This window comes from Balearica regulorum, chromosome 8, assembly GCF_011004875.1.
Source record: "Balearica regulorum gibbericeps isolate bBalReg1 chromosome 8, bBalReg1.pri, whole genome shotgun sequence".
Taxonomy (NCBI): domain Eukaryota; kingdom Metazoa; phylum Chordata; class Aves; order Gruiformes; family Gruidae; genus Balearica; species Balearica regulorum.
In genome coordinates, this window is record NC_046191.1 from 6,838,550 (window position 1) to 6,856,169 (window position 17,620).

The 17,620-nt window shown below is 44.6% G+C and overlaps 1 protein-coding gene across 2 annotated transcripts in view; it reads left to right on the top strand.

Moving 5' to 3' along the window:
- The window catches only part of LRP8 (LDL receptor related protein 8), a 193,623-nt gene that overhangs the window by 173,077 nt on the left and 2,926 nt on the right, over positions 1–17,620 (top strand). For both annotated transcript variants that reach the window (XM_075759371.1, XM_075759373.1), the window contains 11 exons: positions 1,984–2,103; positions 2,233–2,358; positions 4,240–4,411; positions 8,205–8,432; positions 8,958–9,076; positions 10,534–10,673; positions 13,113–13,254; positions 13,683–13,835; positions 14,426–14,656; positions 16,658–16,726; positions 16,962–17,134. In XM_075759371.1, coding sequence (XP_075615486.1) covers positions 1,984–2,103; positions 2,233–2,358; positions 4,240–4,411; positions 8,205–8,432; positions 8,958–9,076; positions 10,534–10,673; positions 13,113–13,254; positions 13,683–13,835; positions 14,426–14,656; positions 16,658–16,726; positions 16,962–17,134 — 1,673 coding nt within the window. The remainder of the gene's footprint in view (positions 1–1,983; positions 2,104–2,232; positions 2,359–4,239; positions 4,412–8,204; positions 8,433–8,957; positions 9,077–10,533; positions 10,674–13,112; positions 13,255–13,682; positions 13,836–14,425; positions 14,657–16,657; positions 16,727–16,961; positions 17,135–17,620) is intronic.

Below are 17,620 nucleotides of genomic sequence, written 5' to 3' on the forward strand. Positions count from 1 at the left end.
TTTCTTCCACACTAATCCACATCTCCCTGTCTTTCTGAGTGGTTGTTGCAACTTGTCTGTCTGTGGAGATCTCCCAACAAAGCTGGCAGCCCAGTTTGTCTTAGGAGACTGGGCAGTGGCACAGCACAGCTGAGCTTGGTGCTCAGCCTTACAGTGGTGCCATGGCTGACTTGGTGCAGCCCCAGGCTGGCTGTGAAGTGTTGTTTAAGTTAGGAAGCTGAGCAGAGAATAGCCCCCAAAGGAAACATATTTCTTTAAGAGTGCAGAATGATGTGGCTTGCTGTGAATGTAACACCCGTGCACAAGTAGTCCACGCAGAAAGCAGGAGGTGCAGGACATGCTCCTTATCTTGGTGTGTCTGTCTAGCTGTGTGCTAGACACTGCAGTGCCCTCTGAGATTCCCCAAAAAAGCGCGACAGAAGACAGAACATCACTTGTCTTATTTTAGGCAGGCAGTGAATATACACTGCTGAAGTTTGGGTAATGGGCAGCAGCTGCCCAGCAGAAAGAGAGCAGGCTAATGTCTCTGCTGAGCTCCTCCTCAGCTCCTATTGAGAAGTGCAGCAAGTGAACCAGCTCTTGATTTACCGTCTCTAGATCCGTTCAACAGAGCACCTCTGAAACCATGGGAATCATCAGAGTCGGGTTTGCTCATTAGTCGAAACAGCCTTTGTAGTATTTTGCAGAGAGCAGTTGTACATGTTTATGACCCAGTTTGCTAGAGGCTTATGCAAGCGTAAGAATAGGTGATATCCATTAATAAACATCATTGAACAGTGACATCACACAATGTGACTCTGTGAACACCTTCTTGGAGCCTGGTGAACTTGCTCTGTTAATAACATATTGAAACCTATATGTGTGTGTCATTGGTAGGAAGGTGAAAGCATCCCAGAGCTGAGATGGGGTTCCTTCTGGCATGGTATTTTAGTAGTCTTATGGACTTAACTGGCTTGTGGTTGGTTTCATTTTCTTCCAAGAGCACTGGTTTAATGGTGTTGCTGTGCTGCTCACCTGCAGTGTGCAAGGAAGCAAGAAATAAAAGATAAATGAAAAGTTTGCCTTTAAATTGCATTAGAGATTGAAGCAAATCAGTTGTGCTTGTTCTAGTGAGCCCACTATCCCTGAAATCCCACAGCATCTGTTAAGCAGTCTTACTTAGGGAGAGGACTTTCTCTTGACCTTGTGTAGGTTAATTACGACAAGAAGACATGTTATTTCTGACAGGAAACCAGCTTTCCTCATCCTCTCATTCAGTTCTAGTTACAAGGATCCATTTAGTCTGTTTTTCATTTCAACACTTGAAAGCAGGATCGGAGAGGTGGCCTTGGACTAGACAGGGACCCAGGAGAGGATGGGGGATGTTGCTTCATAAACTGCACACTTGGGCTGATGCAGGCTGCCAGCAGAGACTGTCATGTGGGAGGTGGTTGTGGGAGGACTGTATCTCAGTGCTAATGGGATCTCTCTGACAGACTGTACTTTGGTGTTTTCTGGAATTTTCACGTAGATCATTCCTTGGAGCTAGGTGAGAAAATAGTACAGTATTTCAAAATAGCTGGCCCCTGGGAGATGAGACTCCCCCAGCATGAATTATTAAAGCTCAGAGAGACTGTTCAGAAAAGTCAACATGAACCAGCGCACGGGGAAGGAGTCATCTCCTGGAGAGAGCCCTTAGGTCCCTTGGAAGTTTCTCACATGTGGCAGAACATGCTCAAAGCAGCAGCTCCCTGATGGGATGAGATGCAGAGATTCACATGCGCTGTATCCCCAGGGCTCCCTGTTCATTTAGCTGCTAGCTTTCAGTCCAAATGATCCTACAGTGTTGGTTTGGAATAATAAAGAGCAAGAAAGTGATATGGTGTTGGCTTCCTATCTGTGAGGCCAGTTCCTGACTACCAAAAGCTGATAGATATGGGAAAATTTCTGACAACCACTCTTAAAGCCCTCCTTTGTCATAGATAATCTGTATGTCCCTTCCAGGTATTAATGAATGCTCTATGAACAACGGTGGTTGCTCACACATATGCAAAGACTTGAAGATTGGTTATGAATGTGAATGCCCGCCCGGATACAAGCTTCTGGATAAAAAAACGTGTGGAGGTAATTTACATGCAAACAGCAGTCCCTTGTGTTTCACCATACAGAGATGTGATTATATTCACTTGAGCATTGCTCCATCACAGATGGTTTGATTTCAAGTTATTGATGGGTTTCAAACACTCCTTTCAGACATAGATGAATGTGAGAATCCAGACGCTTGTAGCCAGATCTGCATTAATTACAAGGGGGACTACAAATGCGAGTGCTACGAGGGATACGAGATGGACACCCTGTCCAAGAACTGCAAAGCTGTAGGTAAGACAACGCCACAGGCACTTAAACTCTGCTTGCTCAACATCACAATTCTGATAAGAAAACATGCTTGCAGGGCTGAGGCTAGGGGAACAGAAACAAAAGGAAACTAGCAAAGCAAGTAAGCAAAGATATTTCATTTCAAGCAGCACAGAACTGCTGCAGTGATAGCAGATGCATCTCTAGGCAAGAACTACTGATCATGCAGATCAGAATTTTTTAACAGTGTACAGAGCAAGATTACAGTCACTAGTTAGCTGTTTGAAGCTGAAACTAGAAAAGAAAGTCTCTTGACAGGTGTTATTAAAAACAGTGCAGCAAAAATATTTAGTGGTAGTTATACTAAAAGGAAGACGACATCCCAGTTAAAACACTGTAGGTTAGTTGCCTCTCCACCCTCCCAGACTCTTACGCAAATACCAATATGAACACCAGCAGTTTGCTCGACTTTATTGCAAAAATCAATGTTAATCTCAGAGGGATAGAAAGTTGAATTGTGCGAGACTGAGCATTAGCCATGCTGGGGTTTTCTTTAATGGAAATAGTGGGTGTCTTGAAGAAGGGTGGGTTATCTGCAGTACAAAATTGCTTCTCTACTATTATCCTGCACACCCATGTGGCCTCTTTCATCACAGGTTCTATATGGTATGCACAGTGTCCTGCTGTCCTCATAAAGTCTGCTAGTCTCACACCTGCAGTGAGTTAGGACTGACCCAAATCCTGGGACACTGATCTGCTTGTTGGTTAGAAAAGTTCTGTTGTGTTTGAGAGCCTGTGCTGGGAGCCATGCAGCACAACTTATTCCAGAGCTAGAACCTTGTCCCAGCTCTTCCCTTTCAGTGTCATGTTCCTCAATCCCCTTTTGTCCTTCCCAGTGGAACGACGGTCTTCGCTAGGATCTTTTACTGGCCCACTGTTGGGGACAAACCGGTCTAACCCACCAAAGCTCATTCTGAGGTTCCCATCCTGTCCCTATCCTCAAACAGGAAGGTGCACAAAGAGCCAACTAAAGCTTTCGCTGTTTGATTCGCAGTTCATTTTAGTGGCACTTAAGAACACAGTGAATCACATGCTCTGCTGCTTGCAGGGGGCAAGGAGGTGCACCTTTGGTCTGAGCCTAGAGACATAAGTGTCTGCCTCCTACAGTAGGAAACTGGCCTTCATGGGGCCCACTGTGAACAACTGTGGAGGCTAAGGTGCTGCCTATGGTCTTCTAAACAAAATAAGTATTGGGTTTCTGTGTGCCCTGCTTTCCTGTCTTTCGGAAAATTCAGGTCAACTTTATCCTTCTTGAGAGGCTCTAGCCTGGGCTGGCCTGAGATCACGACTGCAGTAGCAGTACCACCAGCACCCACAAAAAAAGAGATGTAAACTGCCTGAGCCCAAGTGCTCAGATGGACTGTGTGAGTTCTGCATGTAGGTGACAGCCTAGAATTCCTCCCTGGCAACCAGTCCTGGCTTTGCTGGATTCAGTGTGACCCTATCATACCTCAAGTCTGGCCGCTTCCCTTCCTCCAGCCAGCCCAGAGTGCTGTCTCTTCCTTGCCCTGGCCATGAGTCACCAAAATCTGGCCCATGTATTTTGTATCTGAAATATGTAATTGAAGGTGAGGACATTCCCCAGAGTTTTGCTTGCGGCTTAGCAGAATGGGCAGACCAAGGGCCATGCACATCTAGTGACTACAGAGTTGCTGCAGTCCTCCATGTCCACGTGTGATAGCTCTGCCTCTGGAAGCCGTTTACACTTGCTTCTGGTGTGGTGTAAAGCTTTCTTACGAAGCAGAACTATCAGTGACTGATCATTCTGTTGTTTGAGAAACAAAAGCCAAAGCCAGCCCTTGGGTCAGCTGCTAAAATGACAAATGTGCTTATTTTCTGTGGTAGGCAAGAGTCCATACCTAATCTTCACCAATCGCCACGAAGTCCGTAAGATAGACCTGGTGAAAAGGGACTACTCTCGCATCATTCCCATGCTGAAGAACGTCGTGGCGCTGGACGTGGAGGTGTCAACAAACAGAATATATTGGTGTGATTTGTTCTACCGAAAAATTTACAGGTAAGGGGCAAGAGAGGATGTGTGGTTTGGTACCTTTCCAAAGCTGTGGTTCAATCTGTACCCCTTTAGGACACTCTGCAGAGAACAATGCAGGGTACAGTGAACCTGAGGGCTTTTCTTGCCTTACCAGATTACCTGTTGTGGCCCAGACTTTGTAAGCTTTTTTAGAAATTGATAAAGAAATCAGGAGCTTGTGCAGTTTTCTGGTTTGAGAATACAGGAAGGTTTTTCATCAATAATAGATCCTGCTGCATTTGTGCAATTACACATAGACTCATTTACTGAATCATAGTATTGCTAAGCAATGCTGCGTGAGACCGCTGCTGTGCTGTGTGCTTGCTGTACATGAAACCGCAAAGGACTTAGCATCTGAAAGCACAAAGGAGGGCAAATGGTGGGAGCAAGGAGGTAGCAGCACAGATACTAGCTGTCCGCTGTAGTCCCTGGTAGACTGGATTTAAATTTACAGCACTTGACCACAGTACACATTCTGTAATTCTCATTCTCCCTCCTCCTTCAGCTATTTTTATGGCATGCATCACAATATTACGTACCAGGGGTTGTGAGTGTGCCTAGTCAAAAATGCATTTCATTTATGTGCTAAAAATCCCCCATGTATATTCTGATTTGCATAGTTATTTCACCCTATTGCAGCTTCTACAGTGATTGTTCTGGATTTTAGCTAATGATCAGGCAGAGGTTGATTGGTTTCAGTGGGTGGGAGCCCAGCCAGGGTTTCTGCAGGCTGCAGTAGCTCCCATGCCATTGGCAGGGAAATTTGCCCAGGCTGTGCTGAGTGTTTAACAGGCAGGTACCCTGAGCGGGCCTGTGGGGCTCTGAAAATGGGGAGATGGTTCAGAAGAAACTGGCTGCTTTCACTGTGTCTGATTCTGTAAGCACAGGCCCAGGTGGGTAAGGGCTTTGCATTCATACACAGAGAATTATTCAAGAGACACTGCTCCTTCTGCAGCTCTCTGACAGTGAACGCCCTGGGGCGCCGGGGGGCACTGAACAATGTTCATACCCTGAGCATGGCTATACCAAGCCTTTTTCGTTTTCCAAACAGCAGAATTTTTCTCTTTCTTACTCCTGCTTGCATTATAGAATCATAGAATGGTTTGGGTTAGAAGGGACCTTAAAGATCATCTAGTTCCAGCCCCCCTGCTGCGGGCAGGGACACCCTCCACTAGACCACATTGCCCAAAGCCTCATCCAACCTGGTCTTAAACACTTCCAGGGATGGGGCACCCACAACCTCTCTGGGCAACCTGTGCCAGTGCCTCACCACTCTGACAGTAAAGAATTTCTTTCTAACATCTCATCTAAATCAACCCTCCTTCAGCTTAAACCCCTTGTCCTGTCACTACACTCCCTGATAAACAGTCCCTCACCATCTTTCCTGTAGGCCCCTTCAGGTACTGGAAGGCTGCAATTAGATCTCCCCGGAGCCTTCTTTTCTCCAGGCTGAACAATTCCAACTCTCTCAGCCTGTCTTCATAGGAGAGGTGCTCCAGCCCTCTGATCAGCTTCGTGGCCCTCCTCTGGACTTGCTCCAACACCTCCATGTCTCTCCTGTACTGGGGCCCCCAGAGCTGGACGCAGTACTCCAGGTGGGGTCTCACAAGAGTGGAGTAGAGGGGCAGGATCACCTCCCTCGACCTGCTGGTCACACCTCTTTTGATGCAGCCCAGGACACGGTTGGCTTTCTGGGCTGCAAGCACACACTGCCGGCTCATGTTGAGCTTCTCATCAATCAATACCCCCAAGTCCTTCTCCTCAGGGCTGCTTTCAATCCATTCCTCGCCCAGCCTCTAGTTGTGCTTGGGATTGCACCAACCCACGTGCAGGACCTTGCACTTGGCCTTGTTGAACTTCATGTGGTTCGCACGGGCCCACCTCTCGAGCCTGTCAGGGTCCCTCTGGATGGCATCCCTTCCCTCCAGCATGTCAACCACGCAGCTTGGTGTCATCGGTAAACTTGCTGACGGTGCACTCGATCCCACTGTCCATGTCGCTGACAAATATGTTGAACAGTGCCGGTCCCAGTACCGACCCCTGAGGAACACCACTCGTCACTGTTGTCCACTTGGACATTGAGCTGTTGACCACAACTCTTTGAGTGCGACCATCCAGACCATTCCGTATCCACCGAGTGGTCCATCCATCCAATCCATGTCTCTCCAATTTAGAGACAAGGATGTCATGCGGGACAGTGTCAAATGCCTTGCACAAGTCCAGGTAGATGACATCAGCTGCCCTTCCCTTATCCACCGACACTGTAACCCCATCACAGAAGGCCACCAAGTTTGTCAGGCACGATTTGCCCTTAGTGAAGTCGTGTTGGCTGTCACCAATCACCTCCTTATCTTCCATGTGCCTGAGCATAGTCTCCAGGAGGGTCTGCTCCATAATCTTGTCAGGCACAGAGGTGAGACTGACCAGCCTGTAGTTCCCTGGGTCTTCCTTTTTACCCTTCTTAAAAATGAGGGTTATGTTCCCCCTCTTCCAGTCGGCAGGAACTTCGCCGGACTGCCAGGACTTCTCAAACATGATGGCGAGTGGCCTGGCCACTTCATCCGCCAGTTCCCTCAAGACACACGGATGCAACTCATCAGGTCCCGTGGACTTGTGCGCCTTCAGGTTCCTTAGATATTCTTGAACCTGATCTTCTCCTACAGTGGGGGGTTCTGCATTTTCCCAGTCCCTGCCTTCTGCGACCTGGGCAGTGTGGCTCAAGCATTTGCCAGTGAAGACTGAGGCAGAGAAGTCATTAGCTTTGTTGTAAGTCCATCTTTTCTGCAGAGCAAGCTGTGCAATAACTTCTTAACAATTAATGTTCCTGTTTAAGATACTACTACTATCACTAACATCAAACACTTCTAAATAAAAGGCCACCATGTCCTTTTAGCAGAGAACAGGAGTCATCTGGGGAAATGCAGTCTATAGTTGACAGGCTATTGCAAGGTGAAAACTATGGTACATGAGGCAATTGCTGGCAAGAAATCCCAGTTTCTGCTGTTCTGTAACTTTTTTAAGATGTACCAAGTTATTCTAAGAGCCAGACTAAGATCTTGGAAACAATATCTCAGAAGACTCCATTTCAGTTCACCCAGTGCAATTGATACTGATGCAGGGGCAACAGAGCAGAATCAGCCTGTGTACTCATAGGAGCAACATTGAGTTATTTATGAAACACCCATGTGGAGTTTGCTGCCTTTCAGTAGCATTTTCAAATATTTTGAGGCTGCCACTGATACTTAGTGAACATTTTCTTTGTATGTAACAAGATCGCTTGCCAAATCAGTACAGCTCCATGAATTCCTTTGATGAATCATGATTAGTTACACAGGTCCTAATTCTGCAATACATTTAAGTGTGTTTGTTTGCATGCTAAGTTCAACTCTATTCAGCAGAGCACTGGAGATTACATCTCTAATGTCCATGAATCCCATGAATTGATGCTATTGAAGTTAACATGCCTCGAGTCAAATGTTTTGCTGAATTGTGCAGTTACAGCAGGAAGCAGGTAGAAAAATAAAATGACAGTTCCCTATTCTGGAAACACCTGCCATCCAGATATAGGGAAATAAGAACAAGTTGTAGGAGAAAGCAGAAGGTTACAGCATGCAGCCATAGGGGTTTCTATGTCAATCGTGCTGCCGCACACACTTTCTTTCTGTGGGGTTGCAGCGGTGCTACCTGGCATTCAGCTGTCTGAGGCCCAACCCCATGCACATGTGCACAGCCCTCTCTGTGCCATGTGTGAGTCCAGTGACGAGTCTTGTCTTTGCAGTGCCTACATAGACAAAGCAAGCGACACAGCTGAGCAGGTGGTTCTGATAGACAGCCAACTGAACTCTCCTGAAGGACTGGCAATAGACTGGGTTCATAAGAATATCTATTGGACGGATTCTGGAAACAAGACCATCTCAGTGGCCACTGCAGATGGAAGCAGGAGGAGGACACTTTTCAACAGCGACCTCAGTGAGCCAAGAGCCATTGCTGTTGATCCCACACGGAGGTAGGTGTAAAGACCACAAACACTCCTTTTGCCAACAGAGACGTTCTAGTCGTCTTTCTGCCTCTCTCACAATTTTGTGGGTGGATTTCATCTCATCAAGACTTCAGATGCCCTTTAAGATCTTTGCAAGGCCACTGCTGCTAAAGTTCTGAAAATCATGGTCAAGTCATATGTTCAATGGGACTGAGCTGGTCCAGGCACATAGGTTGTGCTGGGAAATGAAGTAGTCTGTCTGACGTGTATAGGCTGCTTGGATAAGTGAAGTCCACATACCCAGCAGACACACCAGGAGATAGTTTGCACGGGGTTACTAAGGTGAGATTTTGCATTCTGGTGCAAGTTTTGTGGCAGAGTATCCTGTTGGGAGGGTATGTGGCTCCTCTAGGTGCATATCAGAACTAACTGAAGTGGCTGAGGGCCACTGATATAATAAGGAGAGAACAGGGCATCTCCTACTCTAATTAGTAGTGCACATTTCTTACACTGGAGCCCAATTTATTGTTTTCTTGCATGTGTCTCTTTCAGGTTCATGTATTGGTCTGACTGGGGAGATAAAGCTAAGATCGAGAAAGCTGGCCTGAATGGCGTGGGGCGGCAAGTGCTGGTGACTGACAACATTGAGTGGCCAAATGGCATCACACTTGGTAAGTGCCTAGGTTAGAGCTACAGCATCCACTGTGGCTGACTTAAATTTTTATTGTTAAATAGGAAAACAAAACTGTAAATGCGCAAAGGCGCCTGCACACAAAAATCCTGGAAATACTGTCACTTACTGCTCATCAACATAAGTGATTTTATTTCAGTAGCAAGCGTAGGCAGTAAGTCTTGCCACAGTCAGAACCTCATACTGCGGGAGCTTCGAGTTGCTTTTAGGTGTGTTTTAAGGCAAAGGGAAATATTGGGGGAGGATGCAGAGCTGCAACAACCATTTGGAAGTCCAGGAAGCATCAGAGAGTGCTTGGAGCTAGCATTTCTGGACCTGTCTCAGCAGCAGTGTCAAGATACTTCATTGGACTGATTAATGCACATCAAGGAAAGAGACACAGCCTGCAGAGCCCATTACCCATCCACACGTCTGCCTAACCGCTCTGGGTGGGGGTAGCGAAATGGAATCCATCTTGGCCCGTATCCTGCTGGCCCACCGAAGGCTGTGGTCGTTCTCACTGTCACACCAACTTGCAGGAGTGGAAAGGAGGTTCCCTGCCCTCATGGGGCAGCAGGGAACACCCTCCTCTGGAGTTACAGCCTACAACTGATGTGAGATTCGTTGCTTGGTTTTATATTTGAAAATTCTGCCCATGACAAGGATATAGGAGAAAATGCTGCTACCATTGCATAGTGTTGAAGTGCTACTGCTGTGAACAAATAATGTTATCCTTTAGTAATTAAGAAATTAATTAATGACTTGTTTAATTACAGAACTTGTTTTGTGTTGGCTCTCATCCAGTTGCATTCTGTTTAGTGAATCTCATCCAAAATGAGTGAATTTGCTCCAGGAGAGAAATTCAGTGCTTAGCATTCTAAATAACATTGGATCCATCCCTCCCACTCTTACCTGCACCCTCCCCAAAACCCAGCTGGTTGTGGTAGGGGTGTCCCCACCACCAGCGTTCCCCCAGCCTGCAGCACAAGGCAGCTTTCTGGACCCAGAATTCTTCACTGAAAACGTGTAAATCGCACAGCTCCTTTGGAGAGGTGTTTCATTTGAATCACAGTTACTCTCCAGCAAGAGGCCAAGGACTGAATAGCCTTGAGAAGGGATGAAGCTTCTCACTCAGGCACTGATGGAGTGACTCTGGGAAGCCCAAACTGCTGCTGGCCTGCTCCTCCTGGTAACAAAAGAACCTCATTGTACAAAGCTGTCAGTCAGGCATTCCCCACACACACACAACAGAATGTTCCTCCTTTTTAATCTTATTTATAGGGTCTTATCCCAGCATATCTGGGCACTGATTCAAAATCAGAACTAGTGTTAATAAAAAAAAAAAGGCCCAGTAATAAAGAGATTAGTCATGCTGCCAGCAGGAAAAACATGCTGGGCAAGAGAAAAAGAGTTGCAGGAGCTGTGTGTAATTTTGCTTCATTGTGTTTCACTTCTCAGATTTGCTGAATCAGCGTCTCTACTGGGTAGACTCCAAGTTGCATTCACTGTCCTGCATTGATTTCAATGGCAGCAACAGAAAAGTTCTAATCTCTTCTGTTGACGATCTGAGCCATCCTTTCGGCTTAGCAGTGTTTGAGGTAAGAGTCGAAAACGGATGCAGAACAGACTGGAGACTGCAAGAGGTCTCAAAGCTCTTCTTGATTGAAAGCTCTGCCTTTTGCATAGCACAGAAAGCTCAGCGAGGGCATTTGCTGCTATAGAAACCGATTAACCTGGTGTGGGTTCAGCAGGGAAAATTGTTTTCTAAAGCCCTTAATCAGGAGCAATGCGTTGTCTCATGCTTTTACCTGATGTAGTACCAGTGCGTCCATGAGGGGCAGGTGGTGCCCAGTTAACACCAATTGGAAAATGGGTTTTCCTTGATTTGAATTGAGCCCACTGTCCATGCAAAGGCCAAAACTATAGGCAAGGGAAGGGAAGAAGCCACTTACTGTGATCAGCAGGTGGGACAACCGTTCACTGAGTGACACTGCAACATGTCTTTGAAAGTTGTATCTTGAGGGGAGCTGCCTGGGCTCAGAGCAACCTCTCAGCCTGCAGCAGAGTGCTCTGCTGCTCTCAGCAGCTTTGTTTACACCATCTTTGCATACCTGTGTTGCATTTTCTGGTGCCAACGGAACCCTCAGGGGAGGACAGCCCCTTAAATTTTGCTGTGTTGGCTAGTTGTTGCTGTTGTCCATCCCAGCATCTGCAGAAGTATCGTCAGAAACACTTTCACCTGTCTCAGGAGTCTCAAGGTTCCAGCTGGGAGCATCAGTGCCAGCAAGGCACTCATGGGGCTCCCCCTGCAGTCAGTGTGCACCAGTGCATTGCTGAGGTTGGGGACTTGGCATGGAAAAGGTGCTTGTTCACCTTGTCCTGAAAGGGTCAGATAATTCTTTTTCAGACTAAGCTGCTCCAGTTATGACACATAAACCCTGCCACACATCAGAGAAACTTCCTTGTCCAAAAAAAGTAGAGCTGTGATCCTACAAAAACATAAGTCTATTTTCACAAAGGTGTTGGGTTTCCATCTCCTACTTGAGTATGTTCTATTGAAAACTGTTAGTCTTGTAGATTCAGTACTTTTGTACCATTCAGTGTCACACTGTAGCCTTACTAAGAGCAGTGCAATAATTAATTAAGTGGTACTGTTCAGATCCTCAAATGTCAAGGAAGAACTAAGACCTGCTGAGATCTGCCAAAATTACTATGTCAGTGGGCATCCACTTTTCTGCCATTAGTGTATATGCAGTTACCCAGTGGCAAGGCCCAGAGCTAATGGCTTCCTTCCAGTTTGTACCTCATGCTAAGCATGCGTTCGAAACTCTGCGTTCCACATCCTATCTCAGGAGTACTCCATGGAAGACATAATTCAAATCCTCGCTTTGCCTGGGTGGAAGCAGAGACACAATCCAGCTCTTGCTCCCCTGGTAGAGGATGACTATGTATCACTAGCCTGGGGCAGTGAAGTCTTCTGTCTTGTAGCTAAGCTCCTTTCTGTGATTATTTAAATGATTAATGGGAACAAAAGCTTCAACTTTGGCACCTCAGTCTCGGTAAGCTATAGCACAGGTGTCTGGTTGCCTCCCTGTCAAGACGTGGGTCACAGCCTCCTTTCTTTTCCTTTCACTTAACTAGGTTGGTTTTTGACTCAGCAAACCCCTCTTCCTTACAATCCTTATGCAACCTGTGTGATATCTAGGCATCTAACTTTGGGTGCAGGTTTCTCCAAGACATTGGTGCTCTTTAGCTTTAGCCTCATCGGCAATTTTTGGAAGGATCTCTTCGGTTTTTTAACCTCTGTACAACCCTTCCTTAGGTGAATGGCTGGTTAGAATAACAGACAACCCTTTTGCTTTTGATAATTTGCCCTTGTTCTCCAGCAATGTGGCTTTCCTTACTGAAATACATGTGTTTTTTAGCAGGCAGCAGCATACCTAGCTGACCAAGCAACTAAATACTGTTTGATAACTGCAATTCCCGTGTACCTCCTTCACCAGTTATCTTGTATATTCTATCATAGTATACCATGCAAAAATATTAATAAAACGAGGAAAATATTAATAAAAAAAGAAGTAGATACTCATCTTTCAGGTGTGCCGTAGGCACTGGCCTCTTTGTAGATACCTGCTTAATGCAGGTCTTATCTTTGGAAAGGAGAAAAAAATCAGCAGAGATAACAAGTTTCTGGCATGGCCCTTTAGTTCTGCCCATGATCCACCCTGACTTTAAAAAAAAATGGTTCAGAACCAAATGGATGCAACTCTCCTGTACTTACCCAAATTTCTGCTCCCTTGTCTGAGTCTCACAGCTACTCAGAATTACTATGCACTTTATAAATGTGTCAGTTTGCTGTGCTTTTAAACATTAAGAAATGACAGTATCCAAGAAAAAAGCTGCGGATAGAAGTAGCGTGAACCGAAGGTGCCCCAAGGTAGGAACACAGTGCGTTGACTTTGTGACTACTGGAGTTTAATCCAACTTGAGTTGGATTTGAGCAGGGCCAGGTCAGAAATCTGACACATTTCCTGCAGGACAGAGTGTTCTGGACTGACCTGGAGAATGAAGCAATCTTCAGCGCAAACAGGCTGAATGGCTTGGACATCTCCGTTTTGGCAGAAAATCTCAATAATCCTCATGACATCGTGGTATTTCATGAATTAAAGCAGCCCAAAGGTAAGACATGTCCTCGGGGTACCGTGGCCCTAAATCAGGTTTATTTAGTTAGTAAATTGCTTCCTGATGGTTCTTGATGAGACAGAAAGCACAGGTAATAATGTGAAATCAATGTCTCATGTTTGAAGTTCCTGCATAATTCATTCAGCAGCAGATTTATTGACAAGTCTGCAATTTGTTAATAGCTGTTTAATTAGCATCTTTGATAATAGTGAGTTACTCTTGTCACTGTGATGTTTGCCATTCATTATATATTTGGGCAGTTTTTATAGTCGTGTGTAATGTTTCACTACTGTAAAGATACTTAAGCAGCCTGATTAATTGAGGTAGGGAGTAGAAGAGCGTCATGTTACAAGACTTAATATTTCTTTGCGAAGAACAAGAAATAATTAGAAAAATAACTTGTTTTTTCCTCCATCCTTGAACAGCTCCAGACTCCTGTGAGCTCAGCCCCCAACCAAATGGAGGCTGCGAGTATTTGTGTCTTCCTGCACCTCAGATTTCCCCCCATTCTCCCAAGTATACATGTGCCTGTCCTGACAACATGTGGCTGGGTCCTGACATGAAAAAATGCTACAAAGGTAAATACAATCACGTCACTGTTCTGCTATTCCAACAAAATCATACTTAGGGTGTATTCCACATAGTTGCTGCATTGTGGTGTCCTTTATTGAAAACTTGCCCATTTTTGAAAGCATAACAAGAAAGGGATAATGCACACCACTGAAAGTGTGAGTAGTCAATAAATCATTAAAATTTGCCATGTCTTTGCCTATAGATTCTGGATCTGGAGAGGCCACAGTTGTTGCTGATAATATCCTGAAGAGAGGAGTGGTATCAGTGTAGTTGTCCCTAACATGTAAATAGTTCCTGGTACAAATTCAGGATCTTCTGAGGTACTGAAAAAAACCCTAAGTTTTTGAACTTCGTAACTACCTTCCATCCAGAGTGCTTTGTTACTTTTAATAAATAAAGCTTGACTTCAGGAAATCATGTCTGTAGCTTTAGGCAGAGAACTATCAATGATCTGACTACCTGGTGAATAGAACTGGAATTTGATTTCTGGTTCTAATCAGTAAACATAACAATCCTCCCCAGATTTATATCACCATTTGTGATTTGCTTTGTGTACTTACTTTTACCAAATTTCATGTTTGCTCTTGCTTTTCAGATCTTCCAACTACTTCAACTACTGTTCTGGCATCTACAACTGCAGCATCCCGTACTGCCGGTACCACAACCATCACAAGTGTAATCGGCAGTGCCAATAACACTGCTGAAGTCATCCTCAAAGCTGTATCAGAAGCTACTATCACCACCCCAAGTCTTCATTTGCCTTCAACCACATCCATCCTTATAGATTCTGAGATAACCACTGGAAACAGCAATCTATCACAGCACTGTAAGAGAATGAGATTCCTCTTTTTTTTATATATATATATATATATAGTATCACAAAAACTCAGGCATTGATAGGAGACCTGACCCAACATCGGAGTTATACACAGGTCAGATGCAGGCACGTGCTATTGCTTAGTGGGAGAAACCAGGTGCTCTTCCTGCAGACACCTCTGTTATGATCGATTATGTCATTCCAGCTGCTCAGGATGTTAAGGAACTTACATCAGGTTTTCATCCAACACACTTGAAGCTGACTCAAGATGAGGCCCTGAGAGTTCATACTAGTCCTTGCCTTGTGCCTGACAGTAGTTCATCCCAGCTTCAGTGCTGTTTGTAGTGCTGCATACCATAATATGGATGATTCTACATGCGCTTCACCTGTTTTAATTAATTATTAAGGTGATCCAGCACAAGTTGTGGGAGATCGATGCCTCCTGTCCAGCTTTAGCCCTGCTGGGCGTTTGAGGTTACAACAGCCCAAGCCAAGCTGCATCTGTTTTGTGTGGCTGTGCTTTGCACATTAATGTGGCCTGATCCATGCCATACCTTGGAAGTTTTGCATTACAATATCAGAGAAGTATCCCAATGGAGAGCACTACAAGGCTCTCCTAAAGTTCGCCCTACACAAAGAGTGTGTAATGAAACTCCAGCCTACCATCTCAGTGCTAACAGATAACCACTCAAGATCGTGCAGCCAAGCCAAAGCAGAAAAGCTGAACTGCTTTTCAAAAAAAAAAAAAAAAAAAATTCTAGTCCAGAGAGAAGACTTTACTCTTCAGGACTGTCATTCAAGACCTCAAACAGACCTAGACTGCTTTAAAAAGAATAAAGTACTTTTTTTCCCTAAACGTTTCACTGAGCAGAATAGCCAGTTCCCATTCCATCTGGAAAGCAAAAATAAACCGTCCCTCTTTGACGAGGGTGCCTTTTTGCAGTAGTAGCGGTGCAGAGCACTTGGTACTGCATGTCCTCAGAATCCAGTTTCTAAAATTCACTCTTGTAAGTTCTTTTTGTGCAAATTTCTATCAAATGCAATTAATTAATTTTTTAATAAGCAATGGAAGCAAGGTGCTTTAATTGTCCACATTCAAAATAGTCTGGTTTATTATTAAGTAAATAACTACATAATAGGGGAACCCACCGCAGGGAGCTATTTAAAAGGATAAATTGCCTTTTAAGTTCCATGAATTGGTGTATTAAAAGACAAAGTACAGTTAGTTCCTCCTCTCTCAATTCCTGATATTTTAGCAAAACTAAATTTTCTGAGATCATCCCCTATTATAAGAGCTCAGAGCAAACATTTTTAAGTATATAACTTTATTTTTTTAAATTATTTTTTCCCTATAATTGTTTTTTTCTCTTGTAAATACAGTATTGAGTTTTGGGGTCGTTCTTGCATGCTGAGACAGACTGCAGCAATGAGTGACATATGTGTTGACTAACTCCTTAGTTGTAAATAAATTTTAAAACTAACTAAAAAGAAAAGCTGTGCACATGGCTTTGAACTACATTCTTCTTCTGACAGCTCAATAAATCATTAATTGTGTCAGTACTAGAAAGTGTTCTACTGTGGATTTTTAAGAGCACTATTCACCATCCCCTGATCCATGCCGGAATCTCCAGTAAATGTCATGGGGTTTAAAACTGGCCTCCTTTTTTGTGCTTGAAAATTAGAGGCATAAGCACAGTCACTCATGTCTGCTTAAAGCTGCTCCCTCTGGCAACACTGTACCTTAACTGGCCACACTGCGAGGCAGCAGTGCTCTACGGCCAGGCTGTTCCTCACTCCTAAGAAGAAACAGCTCAGCTTAGCCCAGGTTTGTGTGTACGTGCTCTTTATCTTCTCCATAATAATGTTATTGCAAAACTTTTCGTAAACTCTTTGATTACAAATGCTTTCTGATGGGCAGAACAACATGGTTACTAACATAAAACATTCTTTAGATGTGGCTTTAAAACCAGCAAATGAGTTAAGTGATCAGAACAATTTCTGTAATTACAGATGCAAATAATGACCAAGGCTTTGATTCAACTGTGACAGCAGCTGTTATTGGAATTGTCATTCCTGTTGGTAAGCCAATTTGATTTAACCTTTGAAGGAGCTCATACCAAAATGCTACTGTAAATAAACTCTTCTGACTTTCAGGGTTGGGGGTGGGAAAGAGAACAGGAACTGTTGAAATGGGGAAAAGCAGCCTGGCTTCAAGAAAATCACGCAAGGGTGGATATCTACACTGGAACATCCCAGCAGAGTAATGCCTGCCCCAAAAAACTGGCTAACAGCCCTTTCTTTCCCCTTTCCTCAGTGGTCATTGGCTTGCTGTGCATGGGGGGATACCTCATCTGGAGAAACTGGAAACGGAAGAACACTAAAAGCATGAATTTTGATAATCCAGTGTATAGGAAGACAACAGAAGAGGAAGATGAAGATGAGATCCACATTGGGCGGACTGCCCAAATTGGACACGTCTACCCAGCGGTAAGTATCTGAGGAAATTGCTGATGGAGAAGACTAATTTTGTGGAGAGTTTAGATACAGAATTATCCCCAGCCAATTCCAGTGTTGGTTATTAGTCATTATATGGCAAAGCCCAGAACATCTCTAATAATCATGGAATAGGTAGAAGCCTGAACTTGTAGGCAGCGCATGCAGTTGTCTTAGAATATAGTGGTCTATATAATATGATATTCCGTCCAAATGAAGAATTATTGTCCTAAATCGATACACCTAGTAAGCTGGCAAGTGTAAAGCTCAGTATGTGAGAAGCTGATTACTTACCGTCTACTAGATTCCATGTTGCTGGGCTCAGATGGCTACCAAGTGTCTAAAGTATCTTAAGGATAACTTGAATTTCTCTACAAACCGAGGAGAATATTTTCTGTATACTATAACAGTGTACAGAAGAGTCAGATTCCTCACAGGGAGGAGCGAGTAATGTTCTGTGAGAAGTTAAGGAAATTTGCC